Source organism: Antechinus flavipes, chromosome 5 (genome assembly GCF_016432865.1).
Source record: "Antechinus flavipes isolate AdamAnt ecotype Samford, QLD, Australia chromosome 5, AdamAnt_v2, whole genome shotgun sequence".
NCBI classification, from domain to species: domain Eukaryota; kingdom Metazoa; phylum Chordata; class Mammalia; order Dasyuromorphia; family Dasyuridae; genus Antechinus; species Antechinus flavipes.
The window spans coordinates 103,819,342-103,837,664 of NC_067402.1; the positions used below are offsets into that span (position 1 = coordinate 103,819,342).

At 34.1% G+C, this 18,323-nt stretch overlaps 1 protein-coding gene across 2 annotated transcripts in view; it reads right to left on the minus strand.

Moving 5' to 3' along the window:
• UBN2 (ubinuclein 2) overlaps positions 1 to 18,323 on the minus strand; it is a 128,190-nt gene that overhangs the window by 58,099 nt on the left and 51,768 nt on the right. For both annotated transcript variants that reach the window (XM_051963606.1, XM_051963607.1), the window contains exons 6-7: positions 13,858 to 14,359; positions 3,533 to 3,603 (exon numbers count right to left, since the gene is read on the minus strand). In XM_051963606.1, the coding sequence (XP_051819566.1) occupies positions 3,533 to 3,603; positions 13,858 to 14,359 (573 nt within the window). The remainder of the gene's footprint in view (positions 1 to 3,532; positions 3,604 to 13,857; positions 14,360 to 18,323) is intronic.

Below are 18,323 nucleotides of genomic sequence, written 5' to 3' on the forward strand. Positions count from 1 at the left end.
GAGTCCCTCATACTATCCTTATAAATAAGACAGAGCAGGGCTTCTAAAAATCTTTTCCACTCACAAGCCCTTTTTGCTTAAGAAATGTTTACATGATCCTGGGTATATTGGTACATAAAATAGGTATACAAATCAAACATTTACCAATAATGAACCATAATTTTGTGACCTCCACCTTCAGTTATGAAACCCTATATATGGGGTTGCAATATAGTTTAAGCTTTGAAATAGATTAATGTGGGCTAAATGACCATAAAAATCATAGTATCAAAGATTTAGAGTTGGAAAAGGTTTCAAAGATAGAGGTTAATACTTTCATTTTATGGATAAGTACACTAAAGCAAAAAAAGGATCAATGGTTAAGTAACTACACTAAAGGAAAAGAAGGTAGTAGCAAGTAGCAGAGGACGTCAAAACCAGATCCTCTTCCTTTTCTAAATGCAGAATTCAACTACACCAAACTGACAGGACATTTAGATGATTTGGAATTGGCTGAATGATGGGCCAAATGTAATAAGATGAAATTTAACAAAAATGAATGTAAAAATTTCTACCACGGTTTAAAAAGATTAAGATGATAAAAAATATAGCTCCATAATAGTTTCTATAAAAAAAGGTCTGGGGGATTTTAGTGAATATGAGTTAAGAGTAAGACACAAGAACCAGAGACAACCAGTTATAAAAGTTAGTCATGCAAATATAACATTGACCTTCTGCAAAAATCAGACAATTATCAAGAACTTTTATTTTCCAGGCCCTGTGCTAGGAATCAGTGATACAAACACACAACAAAACAAGAAACAATTCATACTCTCAAGGACTTTATATTCAATTAGAAGAAACAACATGTAAGCATAGCAGAATACAGAATAAATTAAAAAATGAAAAATAGGGAGGGAGGACATTAATAGAGGGGGAAATAAATCAAAAAAGGCTTCATGTAGAAGGCAGTGCTTGCCTTGTATCTTGAACAAAAAGAGAGATTCTATGAAGGGGAGGTAAAGAGAAAATGCCTTCCAATTATGAGGACCAGTCAGTGCAAAGAAAGAGAGATGGAAGGTGGAATTTCATGAATGAGGAACAAAATTAAGGCCAGTTTGGACTATAGAGTGCAGGACTGTGAGTAATGTATAATGAGGCTGGGAAGATAGGTTGAGATCAGATTTTGAAGAGCTTTACACGTTAAAACAACAGTTTGTATTTTATCTTAGAGGCAATAGGAAACCACTAGAGCTTATTAGGTAAGAGAATAACATGATCAGACAGATGCTTAAAGGAAATAACTTTAGCAGGACTATTAAAGGATTGTTCAGAATAAGGAGAGACTTAAATCAGGGAAAATTAGGAGGTACTTTTCAGGCAAGAGATGATAAGGGTCCAAATGAACTAAGATCTTGATTATGTGAACAGAGATAGAAGGGGTCAGATGTAAGAGATGTTGGGAGGAAGAAAAGACAAGATTTGGATATGTAGAATGAAAGATAGAGAAGAGTCTGTAACTAATGCTATAAATCTGGGAAAGAGTAGAATAGTGGCATATCTGACAGAAACAAAAGAATATGATAGCAAAGTTGAGCGAGTTCTGTTTTAGATATGTTGAACTAAGATGTCTTTAGGATATCCAATATAAACCGTCCAAAAGGCAAATTAGTGAAACAAAACTAGAACTCAGAAGAGAGAATAGGGTTGGACATGTACATATCTGAGATATCCGATCAGACTTCACAGTCAAACCTATGGGAGCTAATGAAGCTACCAAAAGGTAAAGTACAGACACAAAGAAGATTCAGAAAGGAAGAAGAGAAACGGCATTAGGAAGCACTTGTAAGTATGTGTTAGGGTAGTGGTTATTTTACAAGGGAAGATGTGAAAGATTTTGTAGAAGACTCAACAAAACTTGGCACATGGTTGGATAGGGCAGTGGAGAGCTGCAATGTGGAAGAGGGAAAAGTTAAGGACTCCGAGGTTATAAATTTAGGCAAGTTATAGGTTGTCTATTTAGGGTTCAGGGTTGGTAGGGAAGGAAAAAACATTAAAATTACAAGCTCTATTTTAGACTTAGGGCATTTTAAATACCAATGAACAACCAGAGAGAGATGACCAACACTGCTGATCTAAAAAGAGAACAAGGTGATATAAATTCTAGAGTCATTTACTAAGCTGAAGAGTAGAACAATGTATAGATGTTGCAGACAGACGTGGAGTAAATTTATTGAGTTTTACTGAGATCTACATGTATCTCATTCCTAGAGCACATCACTTCCTGTAGAAAAATTACAAGCTAGGAACTCCACCATGGAAAAGGAACTGAACAGAAAATTCTATTTTAAGAAGTAACAGGACAATACTAAAATAATGAAAGTCTGCTGACTTGAGGTGTCATGTCCTGGAGTCGGTAAGCACCTGCTTGACATTTTCCTGGCAGAGGAATGGCTCTGTACTTGCCAGGAGAAAAGAGTTAAAAAAAAAAAAAAAAAAAAAAAAAAGAAAAAAAAATTTCTGCTTGAGATGTGTGTGTGTGTGTGTGTGTGTGTACACACATACATATACACACATGCATACATATAAATGTACACATACATATGTAAAATATTAATGTTATACATAATATATTATGAATATAATATCCTCTTAATTACATTGATTTATATATTTGCTTTATAAGACTATATTCTCAACTGACTATCACTATCAAAAATGTTAGTTCCTCCTAACTCCCACAACTGGGCATGCACTTGATTTTTTTTTTCTTCAGTTAGAGAAATAAAATCTTGTGAATCCAGTAATAGTCTATCAAAATGTTTCTGTTAACAATTTTATCCCCTATTGTCTTTGAGAAAACAGTCAACATTTGATACAGTTTTTGGCCATACTCATTAATCCACAGGCTTATCAACATTACACTCTAGCAAAATGAACCAAATGACTATTAATTTGATATCAAGCATGCACACAGGCACGCCTGCACACAACACACACGGTAAATAACTTTAGTAGGAGTATGGAGGGTTGTTCAGGATAAGAAGAGACAAATTCTCTTAAATTCTATAGTTCTTTCAGTTAAGATATTTTCCATTGGGTCACAGACACTTGATACATTTACATAATTCCTATTTATTCTCACTGAAAGCCAATAATCAGGGGAATAATTGTTCGTAAGTCCAGAGAAATTCCAAAGCAAAACAATGTAGTGAATCTTAGTATTTCATGGGATCTCAAAATAGGAAGGATCAGAAGCTATCTATACACAAGCCATACTTAACTGATAATTCCCCTTATAATATTCCCAGCAACTGGTCATTTAGCCTTTGCTGAAAAAGTTCTATTTAGTGAAGGTACCGCCATGAAATATGATGTAGAGCCATTGTTTTGTTGGGTTTAGTTTTTTCTTTTTCTTTCTATCTTTCTTTCTTTTCTTTTCTTTTTTTTTTTTTTTTTTTTGGTAATCTAACCCAATACGCTGTTTCTTTTAAATAGAAACCTATGTAACAATTATCTCACGGGTGCTTAACCAAAGAAATTAGTTACTTACTCCAGTAGAATGTTGTTCATATCCTGTGTGAAGAATTTTTTCCTACCTTCTTCATCAAAAAGCTTGGCAGCCTAGAACATACACAGTATAAAGTAAAAACTAATGTTTGCTGTAACTTTCATGATAAACAAACTATCTTGAGTTAAAGATTAAGCACATAATAGAGACCCAAAACCCTATACAATTTTCATCCTATTCAGAGATCTTCTTAAAATCAATAGGAAACATAGACCATTCTTTTTCCAAAATATAAACATCAAATATTTAGTGTAAAGCCCCAAGTTAATTCACTAACAGAATCAATTATGAAAATGCATTTTAAAAGTATGGTCAATTTAGGATTAACCACACAAAATAGTGGGGAATAAAAGCACCAGTAAATTTTTAAAAATTATTTTATTTGGAGTTTGAACAGTTTATTGTGTACAAATTAAGACTACATTGGTTATGGTATTATAAATTTCAATTTACTTCAAAGCAATGACATTATATTATTCAAAAACAATTAGGAAGGGCTGTGGATTAAGGTCTGATTTGCTACCACAGAATATGGGATGATATCAGTACCGAAAACCCTAATCCTTACAAGAGCTATCCTCTCTAAGCATGCATGAAAACTCAACAAGAAAAACCACCCCTATGACTACTAGTGCTCTATTCATGCTGCATTCTCCCTCTTTATCCCAACTATCCCAGAACCCATCCAGGGCAGCTAGGAAAACACTTCCATTAAGGGTGTCCTCTTTATCTTGCCTCACCCTCTATCCCAATTGCTGGACTAATGATAAGGCTGGCACACCTGCACTGCCTCAGAGCCCTATAATCCCTGGCTTGTTATTTGACCTCTCAGAGCCTTTTCATCCATTCTATCACTGTACCAGTAGGACATCAAGGCCTTTCCACATGGCCTATGGCTGAACTTTTATGGGTTATCTTTCTCAATTAAAGTGTGAATTCCTTGAGAGAAGATTGTGTCTGCCTGTTTTATTTGTATATATGCACAATAGTGGTCAGGGCTTAATAAATTCTTTTTGATGTCTTCATTTACTCAACAATTTCTAAGAAATGATCTTAATTAAAATGGTTGTACAAGGACAAAATGAACATTCTAATAGGAAGAGAAAGGAAGGTGTTCCTTCAGACCACAGTCTTTAAAGTATACTGTGCAATTAAATAAAACAAACAAGAGACCTGAGGGTGAATTGGTTCTATTCTGAAGGTTTGAAGAGAAGAAAGAAAAGTGATCATGAAAGGCATACATTTGTGTATAAAAAGGGAACAAGGAGGACAGAATTAGCTCTCTCATAAATGAAGTACATCAGATGAAGAGTATGTAAACATGAAGGAAGAAATAAGGGCAATAGCATCAGATGAACTCACTCTAATCTGATCACTCCCCCTAATAAGAAAGCTCCAATGGCTTCCTATTAACCCCGAAATCAAATATAAAATCCTATTCAGCATCTAAAGCTTTTCATAATCTTACCCCTTTCTCACTTCCTAGTGGTCTTCCATTTTATTCTGATGAATTCTTCTCTAGTTACCTTGATCTTTTGACAGTTTTGCAAATATGACATTCTATCTCCAAACTCCCTGTCTTTGCATTGGTTCTTCCCTATTCCTGGAATGCTCTGCCCTTTGATCTCTGGTTCCTAGTTTCCCTGGCTTCTTTCAAGATTCACTTCAAATCCTATCTTCTGCAGGAGGCCTTTCCTAGTCTTCCACAATCATCCTAACTAATACTGTCCCCTTTTCCTATTAACTTCTTTTATTCTTCATGCATCTTGGATATTTGTATGTTCTATTCCACTAGAATGTTTTCTCCTTGAAAGCAGAGATTTTTTTTTTGTATGCCCAAAATGACTGGCACAAAACAGTAAGTGTTTAATAAATGCTTGCTGACTAATTACAGGTACCATCCTTCATCTGAAGAATATAAATGAATGTATGCTAGAAAATATATACATAAAAACCACAAAAACAACCAACTTCAAAAGACTTAAGAGCTTTGGTCAATGCAAAGATCAATTATGTTTTCACAGGACCAAAAATAAAGAGTGCTATCTACCTTCTGCCATAGTGGTAATGGACTAAATGTGCAAAATTAGACATTTTTGTTTTTCATGAATGCATTTTTTGACAAGAGCTTTTTCTTTTTACCCCCCAGTGGAGAGGAAGGAAGGAAAGAAAAAACACATGGTTAATAAATTTGTGTGTGTGTATAAATATTTACATTTACACAGTTATATTCATAACTAAAAGTTTTCCTCCCCATGACTGGATCTTTATTTAGCAGCCCAAGGAAAAATGTACTAAGTAACAACATCAGAAAATTTTTGATTCTCACTGAAATGACAATTCAAAGCTACACTCACAGCCCAGTTCAGGCAATTTTAAGATAGACTATACCAAAAACGCATCTGCTACTTGTATAGCTAATTAATTTTAATCTTTTCTTTAAGTTTGCTCTCAACCCCAAATCTAATTGAGGCCCTTTTGCCAATTTTAACTTTATAGGTAAATGTCTACCTAGACCCAAACAGCCTATACAAACCTAAGATCTTAAATAAGTTCCTCTCACCCTTGGTTCATCAATCTCAAATAAAATGAGAAATATTCCAAGCCCATATACTTATCTCTCTCAAGCAATTTCTGGGTTCAAATATCCCAAAGTAAAAAATCTGGAAGTTAACAGATTAACATCTTGTTCTTCCCCAATCAACATCCTGAAACACCCCCAAAAGAAGGGAGCTCCTTATCAGAGATGGGAAACCATCGAGAGAACTGTGACATTACTACTCCAAAGTAGATGCAGATTTGGAGATCACAGCACTCTGTCCCTATCTTCAGATGGCTTTAAAGAATACCCTCAAATAAGCCATTTAGATAAATAATATGCTAGCTTTCTCTTTTTCCTTTACCTAGGGCAGACACTGAGTTACTACATAATCCTTCATTTGGAGAAGATTTTACAGGGAAATATAGAAAGTGAAATGAGTGAAATCAACAATGAAGATACCTCATTTTAGAATTCTTTAAACATATACAGAAAGCCTGCTTTTGGTAGTTCACCAAAGTGCTCAGGAACGAGCCCTACACCAGTAATGGGTCATCTCTTATCAGTTAAAATGTAATCAATTTCATTTTGGGGATGCTAGTTAGTGCTCTCCATGTCTAGAGCTTTCTTATTATTCCCCATCCCAACCCCAAAGCTAGTATTCACATGATGCCAATTTATGAGGCTTCTTCAAAGTCTTTAGTCTCTTTCACTTTTTATTTCTAAATTACATTGTCCAGCAGATTTTTTTTTAGCTATTTTTTCCTGTCACTATTTTGTGTTCAATTCACTAAGTATATTTTAAAAACTAAATTGATTTTATTTAGAAGGCCTTAAAGAATTCTTTATATAACTTCAGTAGTTCTTCATTTACAACATTTGTTGGTATATAAACTGCTATTATTTTCATGATGGTCTTTCTTGTACAAACTTATGAGCACTAAAATACAAGATGAGTAAATGTTTCACAAGATTATTTCCTGAGATTTTGACAAACAATAAAATCAACTTTACTATTTCCTTCCATTTGCTATTGTAAGGAAAATCTGTGAGCCAGCATTCCATTTAATTTCAACATCATTTATAACAAAGATATCAAGACTGATACAATTCAGTTCCTTTATTAAGAGTTACTTTACTTGCTGGTCCCTGAACAAAGATGTCATAATAGCAAATACAAAAGAAGAATAGCAAAGTTACTAATTCTGACAGTTTAAAAGTAGTATGGTTTTTAGCAGCAATTTCTGCTGTTCTGCTGTCATCACTACATTAATGCAAGAAAGACATGCAACAAGAAAGATGACTTTGTTTGCCATGGCAAAAGAATTTCTAACCAGGGGCCAGTCTACGGGTAATGAGGGTCTTTCAACCTATATAAACTGATTCTCACAAAACTGACTTGGACTGTGCTCCAAGCTTTTCCAATATGGCAGAATCAGGCAAAATGGAAGTTCTGCTAGAGTTCTGTCAAATACCTGACAGGTTATATCTCCATGGTACAATGTGGTATGGTATCTCAAGGGACTTTACAAAAGAAAATGATATTAATACTGAAAATATTTGCATTTGAATAAATTTTAGGCTGGTAAATAAAAGTCAGATAAAAGAGCACAGCCATTTTAAAAGCAGTTAAAATCTAATGTACACATAAATGTATACATAGTATTAGAAAAAATGGTAAGTTAATGATTTGTCTTTAAATAATTCACCAGAGGATTGCTTCAAATAGCAGCCTTTTAGAACTTATTTATTTGCAGAAAGATACTCCCACGAAGATAATCTGTTTAAGATGAAATTAATCTACACCTTTTCCCTTTAATTCCAGCTTTCCAGTTTTAGAAACTATTTAAGAAAGTACAGAAAAACCCTGAGGAACGATTTACACTAAGCAAGTGCCTGATTTATAAACCAAAATATCTATCTATTTGCATATAGGGGAAGACATATTTCAAATACTCCACCAATTATTTACACAGAACTTCTACTTCCTAGTGGTTAGACCCACTGATGGAACTAAATTATATATCACTTAGGTATATAATCAGAGCAAAACCAGATAAAGACAAAATAGAACTGCCTGATCGATTCCTCTTTTCCAGTCTAGGGGTATAAAAAATAATTTATTCCAAACTACATATCCATTCATTGCAGAGCTCTTTGTAAATTTGTTTTGTTTTTTTTTTTTGTCTCATGAATCTAATAAAATTGCCTTCTTTTAGATTACCAACAATTTTATAACTATTAAATATAATACTATTTTCTCATTCTTCATTTTACCAGATTTTTCTGCAACTTTTATAACACTATTGCTATCCTTCCCCTTTCCTCTCTGGCTTTTTTCATTTTTTTCCCACCATGGTTTCTCATTTTACCTGTCTGACCATTCCTTCCCAGTGTCCTTTTATAAAACTTAACTCAAGAATTCAATTGTACAAATATTTATTGAGTGCCAAATATTGTGTGAAGTCCAGAGGATACAAAAACAAAACAGTCCCTACCCTTCTGGTGTATATATTCTACTGGGGGAAACAACATTTGGTATACAGGTAAGAAAACAAAACAACAACAAAAAATGTGTGTGTGTGTGTGTGTGTGTGTGTGTGTGTAGATACAAAGCAATGTTAAAAGGGGAAACAACATTTGGTATACAGGTAAGAAAACAAAACAACAACAAAAAAATGTGTGTGTGTGTGTGTGTGTGTGTGTGTGTAGATACAAAGCAATGTTAAAAGGAGAGCGCTAATAAGTGGCAAGATCAGGAAAAGTTTCCTAAAAGAAGTACCACTATAGCAATTCCTTGACAAGAATTAAGGATTCTAAAAGGCAGAGGTGAAGGAGGTCATTTCGAGAATGGGGGGGAAACTTGTACAATGACATAGAGAAAATTTGAACATTATTTGCATAGAAACAAAAAGGTCTGCTTGATTAGAATGTAGGGTGTAAAATGGTGAATAGTCTGAAATTAGTATAGAAAAATAGGTCAAATTATAAAGGATCAAGTTTCAAAACAAGGAATTTATTTATTATCTTAGGGACAACAGGAGCCACTGAAGCTTCTTGAAAAAGGGAGTGATGTGATCAGACCTGTGCTTCCCTTCTTATTGGGCTTTGATAAATGTGGCACCAAATCAAATATTCTATTACAAGAGCACAGAAAACACCAAAAGGTACAATCTTGTGTCCTTAAGCAACTTACTATTTAGTGCAAGAGTTGAGGCAGAAAACATAAATCAGAACACAGAGAAAACATGCACAGAGAAAACAAAGTTTAAGGTATGAAAGCCATACAACTAAGGATTCAGGGAACTGCTGAGAATAATTCTAACCGCGTTAGTTAATAGTAGTTGTTGTAATTGTAGACAGTGAGTTCCTTCAGGATAGGAGACTCTTTTTGCCTATCTTTGTCACTGGGCTTAGCACTGTGCTTGTCACATAAGAGATATAATTTAATAAATGCTTGTTGACATGTTGATTTAGTTAAGGATTTCTTTAAATCAAATTTTGAAATTTGAAGGAAGGTACAAGATTGTACACATGAAACACGGCACTCAACAGCTTAATGCACAATTCTAAGACACTATGAGGCACAGCTGAGACAGAAAACATTCTACTCATATGCCATCATTAATGAAGCTGTTCCAATTTAAGGCTAGTCTGCCCAGATTCATTCTCTATGATTAGTAAACTCAGACTACCTCTTTCTCTTCCAATCTGTGAAAAATGAACTGCTGACTGCCTAAGAGTAAGAAATCTCTGATTTCTCATTCTCTCATCACCATCCACCTTAAATATATGCCTTTCATTTACTAACAGTTACTGTCATCAGTTTCAAAAAACCTGTGCCACAATATTTTGGCGATGAATTACTCCAAAGCTTATATAAATAATGAGGAAAAACCCAACACTTCTACATATATGATATCAGCCCACAATTTTTTATAAGTTTTCTTAAAGTTTGACAACACTATTTCAGGCTTAGGTAGTATTTTAAAAAGGTATTTTGAATGGTATGAGTTTTGAAGTCTCATAGAGAATTTATATGATGTAAATTTCTCATGCAACAACATCCTGGTGCAGAGAATGAGTCAATGAGTATCTAATGGTGACAGAAAGATAGTAAAAATATTATTAGACACTAACTTTATTTTTATAGGATGACCTCAACAACTTTCCATTAAAGGAATAGCTGTGCTCAAGCTGATGTAGTTTAGCCTGATACATGAATTCCCCATAAGGACCACTGTGGTTCTTTGTCTCTCCACTAGACCACAACACTATTCACTCTTCATTAAATAATAGGTTTGCTCTTCTTCCATGGAAAACTATTTGACTCCTGCTACCTTCATTAAAGCTTTTAAATTCCACTACCACTATATATTCTAGATATGACTGCCACTTCTGCTATTAACTCTAGTGTTTGTCATTCTCTTTCTTCTATACCACTTCTTGTCACTTCTTAGTTTTGGGAATAGTGCTCATGTTTTAAGAGCCTATGTCACTAGGTAAAGATTCTCCACATCATTCTGACCAATTCAACATCCTTAAATGTAGATTTTCAGGTCCTATCATATATAACCCTAACTTTTGGTTGGTTGGCAACTGCTTTACATTCATAAACAGATATAACTGGTGATTTCACTGTGACACTGTTGCCATTTTCCAGGATAACTTGGCTTGGAAAATCTTGGCTAAGTACACATAACCTTTCTGTTCCAGAAGCATTTTAATCTTCCTTCTTTCCTTCCTCTCTTCCTCCCTCCCTGCCTCCCTTCCTTCTCAGGAAGGACCTAACCTCAAACTTTACTAAGAAAATAAATGTCTTTCACCTTGAGTCTCCTCTTTTCCCCTGCTATTCCAGGACACCATACCTCATATTATCATCTCCTTGAAGTTCTTTATAATTCTGGTTCTAACATAGCTGGTACACTGTTTAGAAAACTGATGGAGGAAGATCCATCAGGTAAGGCTATCAGATGATGCAGCAAAGACAACTGGATGACTTTAAATCTGACAATTAAGTGTTTAATAAATGTTTGCTGACCAATTACTTTCTGCTGTGATTCCAAGGATTCCCTATGCTACTCTCCAGTAAAAGGAGAACAAACTTCTTAACAGGACATTTACTATCTTCCACTTATGGCTATGGAAAAAGGAGAGGAATTCACAAGTATGCCTGTTGCCTTATTTTTTTAAAGAGTGACAAGGATGCAATAAGCTCCTTTCATCTGATCTCAATTTACCTACTTCCATCAGACACTACTGATAAACTTTCTAGAAATCAGTGTGGCTAAAAAGATTATTATTAATATGACATCAGTAAATATAGTAGAAGATAGAAAGCTTTAACTATTTTAATACTTTAACCTACAATCATGATTTCATGGGGCTTCAAAAGAAGTTGAATAGGGTAGCTGAATGTGATAAGAATAATGGGTAAGGCCCAATCTCCTGATACTCAAACTCGTCACCATACTCTATTATCTATTTCATTTTCTGTGAATTCAGCATTTGTCAAGTGCTCACTGTCTATTTTTCAGAGAATTATAAGTGAAATAAACAATGCAGTCTCTCAGTAGGGAAAAAATTAACATGGTAAGTTTCTGAGAAAGAATGTTGAGATGTTCTTTTTCTATTTCAGATTATAATTTATCATCAAGTCACTCTTCTGCCCAGAATCTTTCACTGGCTTAAAGAGCTTAAGGACTTAAGTTCAACTCTTCTGCCTGACACAGAAGACAATTTACAAAATGGTGTCAATCTGCATTATTTCAGGTCACTGTCTTCTGAGCCAGGCTGAACAAGTATACCATTTCATGAAGATACTCTAGGCTTTCCTGTATTAGAATGTCCAAGAACACTGTTCCTTATGCTGAAAAGGTCATCTCTCCTCTACTGACTGAATTCCTATCTATCTAATCAACTTCCATCTCTGTCCTTGAAGGCTCCCGTGATTGCTTTATCAGTAAAGATATTTTCCCTAATGGGCCTAAATGTCATTTTATTTTACACCTCTAAGGTGCAACTCATGTTATTTCTATATATCAGAAATTATGCTTATCTCTCATAATTTTAAGAAGCACTAGGTCTTATGAGAAAAGGCATAATCTCAAATACATTTTGTATTTCCCTCAGAGTATAGTACAGTGCTCTGTAGAAAGTAAGCAATTAAAAAAAAGTTTGCTTAACTGAACTGAACATAAATGTTTATTTACTAAATGATCACCCTACTGCTTAAGGATGCAAGTGTAACCTATCATCAAATTTCTATTCTATTTCAGTTCTTTCCAGTATTTTTTCTTGTTTTTCCAATACTGAGTTATAGTTCTATATATTAGTTCTCCCTAATGCTGCCAGTCTCAGATCTTGCTACCTGAACATACTTATTTATAAACTTATTTGGGTATCTTATCATGGAAAAGATCTTTTACCAACTTGCATTTATTAAGAATTATAAAATTAAGACAATGAGATGAACCAAATCAGTTCCAATAGAGCAGTAATGAATTGAACCAGCTACACCCAGTGAAAGAACTCTGGGAAATAAGTATGAACCACTACATAGAATTCCCAATCCCTCTATGTTTGTCTGCCTGTATTTTTGATTTCCTTCACAGGTTAATTGTACACTATTTCAAAGTCTGATTCTTTTTGTACAGCAAAGTAACTGTATGGACATGTATACGTATATTGTATTTAACATATACTTTAACATATTTAACATGCACTGGTCAACCTGTCATCTGGAAAAGGGGGTAGGGAAAAGGAGGAGGAAAATTGGAACAAAAGATTTTGCAATTGTCAGTGCTGAAAAATTACCCATGCATATATCTTGTAAATAAAAAGCTATAATAAATTTTTTTAAAAAAAGATTTAAAGATTATATAATATATATAATTAAAATCATGACATTTTGCAAATAAAATAAAATAAAATAAAAATTAGAATTCATCAATTATATTATAAAAGAAGCAGATTCATTTAAAAAGTTTTAGCACCTTGAAAATATTTCTAAGTTCTTAAACTAGTTAAGATCAACAAATCTGATTCATCCATATTTCCATGTTTATCAGAAATATTTTCTTTATAAGCTATCTATGATATTTATTTTTATTAGCTTGTAAGCCCTTTATGGGAAGGGACTATCTTTTGCCTTTTTTTGTATCCCCAGTGCTTAAAACTGTACCTAGCACATAGGAGGAGCTTAATATATGTTTATTGATTTTTTGACTCCAAAATCTTAAGGAATCTCTCAGGTTCTGATCTATCTACTAATAACAAATAAGAAAGAAATTCCTATGATAAGACTGAGATAACATGAAAAAATACTATGTTATCTGATACTTTGGGGGGAAAAAAAGAGTAAAATTTCCAAATAATTGATTACTATTCTCCATTACTAGTCTATTGGCTACATGTTTTGCTATTTCTATTAGCTATTCCTCTTTCTATATAATACCTTTCAAGATACATTTCTTAAAATATTATTTCATTTGATCATTACAAACAACTGTACAAAGAAAATAATATTATCCCCACTTTATATCTGAGGAAATTGAAGAAATCAAAGGTTAAGTGATTTTGCCCAGGTCCCATGACTAATAAGCATTGGAGGTCAAATTTGAACTCAGGTCTTTCTTACTGCAGACTCTGTGCTCTATCCAAATGTACTGTCTAGGGGGAAAAAAAATCCTACAAAACTAACTTTTCCCTAGACATCCTTCAAATAAAGTTAAAAATAATTACTTTCTTTTCAAAAGATTACACTTACTATGCGGAGGTCTTCAATGCGTTTTTCAAGACGAATTGGCAGACCTTCTGGGAGGGCAGGCACCACCTTGGGTAAAAGAACCTGAGAGGTGTGGGCTGGCTGGGAAGTGTTTCCATTCTCTCCCCCTGATTCAGACACTGGACTACCATTGGATGTAGCATCCAGTAGCCGGTCAAAGTCTAAATCACCAAGCATCTCTAGGGCATTTTCAGCCTCCTGAAGTAGTTCGTGTTCATTTGTGCTACCAAAAATGGAAAGGACTGGGTCAGCACTATTAAGATTTAAGTCTGAGACTTCATTTCCCATTGCTGTAGCTGCAGATGAAGGAGATTTACTGAGAGTGGTAGTCAACATAGTAACTGGAGCTTTGGAATTAGACTCTTTCTTTTTTAATGCTTCTTTTTCTTTCTGAAATTTTCTTATCATGGCATCTAGAGAAAGGGGATCTTTGTAGAATTTCTTCTTCTTTTTTTCAGACTTATGTGAATTTAAAGCCACAACTCTGTGGAAAAAGAAAAGTTATATGTATTTTTGAAAGCTGAAATATTTTACAATGAATATGTAGATACTTAGGAAAATTTTAAAATAACTATATACCTTAAAATTTTGTTTATATCAAATTATGCTTTCCTATCAATTTCCTTCTTCCTCTTCAACAAGAAACAGGCACCAATGCTAAGTAACTGTCTGACTATTAAGTCCAAAGAACAGAAAGAAAAGATTAACAGAAACAAACACAACTAAGAACAACGTAAGTTGATGGACCAACTAAAATTATGAAGCATTCTTCGTATTATTAGAAAGCACTCTCTTTAGAAAGTGAACACATGTAAGGTAGTATACCTATAAATTAGCGAATCAAAATCTAGGTCACTTAAAAAAAAAAAAAACAGGGAGAGAGAGACAGAGCAAACATTTGATAATATTCAAAAACATGTTCTGTTTAGCTTGTACTTCCAAAATAGGCAGGAAGAAAAAGAATGTAAATTTTAAAACTCTTAATTTGGTATTTCTTGATCCATTATTTGTGGTCTAAGAGCTTTAAATCACCACCACCAATTTCAGATTCTTGTTCACCTTTGATTTCCACTTAAGTATATAAGAAAAAATAAAGATGAAGGATGTTGGGTAAATATGTATAATTTTCAAAAGCAAAATTTTTCTATAGTTACTATTAAGATATGGCTCATATAAAAATAATGATAAGCATTCAAAAATATGGAGTACTATACAAAAGAATCAATTATATTGTTATGTACCCAAATTTTGGAAAAGCCAAAAAATCCATCAAATCAAACAAGCACTTATTAAGTACTTAACTACACACTAGGCACTGTGTAGGCACTGGCAATATAATATAAAATAAAATTTAAAAATCCTCTCTGAAGAGACTAATGGGAAAGACAAACTATAAATGAACAGATACATACAAGATTTACACAAAGTAGGAAGACAATAACCTTAAGAGAGGAAGGTTCAAACAACTGAGGTAGGGAGCATGGCAAAAAGGATTGGAAAGATTTCCTGCAGAAGGCAGTATTTAAGGTGAGTCTTGAACTCGGGGAGAAGAGGCAGAAGTGAGAAGAAAGAGTATTAAAGGCATCATCAGGAAAAGTCTACGTAAAGATATGGAAATAAGAGGAAGAAGTATCACATTTAAGGAAGAATAAGTAGACAGGGTTCGATAGCAGGAAGGGAAAGAGCACGTCAAGTGGGAGAAAATTACAAAGGTAAGAACATTAAGAAAATAAGGGGTCAGGTTGTTGGAGGTAAAAGAGAGTCAAAAGTTTCCTAAGTAAGGGATTATATGGATAGCCACATGATTTAGGAATACCACTTGGATAGCAGGGCAGAAGATGAACTGAAGTGAGAAAAGAATTGAGGCCAGAAACCAGCCAGCAGGCCACTTCAATAGTCCAAGTATGAGGCAGTAAGTGTTTGTAAAAGATGAGAGCTATGTAAAAAAATAGACAAGAGATGTTATGATGGTAGAAAAGACAGTATTTGTCAGGAGTGGGGTTAGCATGAGAGACAAATCAAGGATAACTCCAAAATTGTGAACTTAGGTACTAGGGAAGACAGTAGTATTCTTGCAGTAACAAGAAAGGGCAGATAAAGGGACAAGTTTGGGAGGAAACATGAGTTCTATTTAAAGACAGGCATACTGAGTTTGAGATGTTTACAGGACATCCAGTTCAAATTTTTTTCAAAAGGTATTTGGAAATACAAGACTAGAACTTAATAGAAAGACTAGAACTGGATATAAAGATCTAGATATCATCTGATACATATGAAAACTAATCCTGTGGAGCTGAAGAGATCACCAAATAAGATAAAGAGAAAAGAGAAGAAAGTCTAGAATAAAGCCTTGAAAACTATCCACAGTGAGATAATATGATTGATCTAAATGGAATCCTAATGTTACAAAAATCTACAAAAGAGAAATTATCTAGAATTGACTTGGGTATTTACAATATGATCAATCATTTAAGTCAGCATGAATAATTCCACACATTTCTGACCTCAATTAGAATCAATTCAGAGAAAAGGGTAGGTATGTTTTTCTTATTCCCATCTGGAAAAAAAATTAATTTTTCAACCAGCATAACAGAATAGTAGTGATTAGCCTTTTTCAGATTAATATGAGACTGCTTTCTCCTGGTCTTTCCATTAACTGTGAGTGTCCAGTATCTTAGTACCTCTCTTATTCTGCCTCTTTACAATTTCATTTGGTAAGATCATTTCTAGACAGATGATTCTCAGACTTATTTATCCAGCCCTAATCTCTTTTCCAACATCCAGTCTCACATTAACAACCGTCTACTGGACAATTCAAACTCAATATATCTGAGACAGAACTCCTTATCTTTCCTTTCTAGATCTATATTCCCTATTATTATCAAGAACACCAACAACTGGAACATAGAATAGTTTATCTCTCAGATTTGTGGAGGAGAAAGAAATTTGTGACCAAAGATGAACTAGAGACCATTACTGATCACAAAATAGAAAATTTTGATTACATCAAATTAAAAAGCCTTTGTACAAACAAAACTAATGCAAACAAGATTAGAAGGGAAGCAACAAACTGGGAAAACATCTTCACAGTTAAAGGTTCTGATAAAGGCCTCATTTCCAAAATATATAGAGAAGTGACTCAAATTTATAAAAAATCAAGCCATTCTCCAATTGATAAATGGTCAAAGAATATGAACAGACAATTTTCAGAGGATGAAATTGAAACTAATACCACTCATATGAAAGAGTGTTCCAAATCATTATTGATCAGAGAAATGCAAATTAAGACAACTCTGAGATACCACTACACACCTGTCAGATTGGCTAAGATGACAGGAAAAAATAATGATGAATGTTGGAGGGGATGCGGGAAAACTGGGACACTAATGCACTGTTGGTGGAGTTGTGAACGAATCCAACCATTCTGGAGAGCAATCTGGAATTATGCCCAAAAAATTATCAAATTGTGCATACCCTTTGATCCAGCAGTGTTTCTATTGGGCTTATATCCCAAAGAAATACTAAAGAAGGGAAAGGGACCTGTATGTGCCAAAATGTTTGTAGCAGCCCTATTTGTAGTGGCTAGAAGCTGGAAAATGAATGGATGCCCATCAATTGGAGAATGGCTGGGTAAATTGTGGTATATGAATGTTATGGAATATTATTGTTCTGTAAGAAATGACCAGCAGGATGAATACAGAGAGGACTGACGAGACTTACATGAACTGATGCTAAGTGAAATGAGCAGAACCAGGAGATCATTATACACTTCGACAACAATATTGTATGAGGACATATTTTGATGGAAGTGGATTTCTTTGACAAAGAGACCTAACTGAGTTTCAATTGATAAATGACGGACAGAAGCAGCTACACCCAAAGAAAGAATACTGGGAAACGAATGAGAACTATCTGCATTTTTGTTTTGCTTCCCGGGTTATTTATACCTTCTGAATCCAATTCTCCCTATGCAACAAGAGAACTGTTCGGTTCTGCAAACATTTATTTATTGTATCTAGGATATACTGCAACATATCCAACATATAAAGCACTGCTTGCCATCTAGGGGAGGGGGTGGAGGGAGGGAGGGGAAAAAAATCGGAACAGAAACAAGTGCAAGGGATAATGTTGTAAAAAAAATTACCCTGGCATGGATTCTGTCAATATAAAGTAATTATTAAATAAAAATTAAAAAAAAAAAAAGAACACCAACAACTTCCTAATTATGCTGGTTTGTACCCATTGTGCTATCATTGACTCTTAACAGAATTTACCAGATATATTATATCTATTCTCATCTTGTCATTTATACCTTCATAACATCTTTCAAATATGTCACTTTCTTTCCACTTACACAACTGTCGCTCTTGCTCAGATTACTGCAACAGTCCAGGGCTGGTCTTTTTGACTCAAGTCTCCCTATCCAGATCCATCCTCTTTTCAGTTGC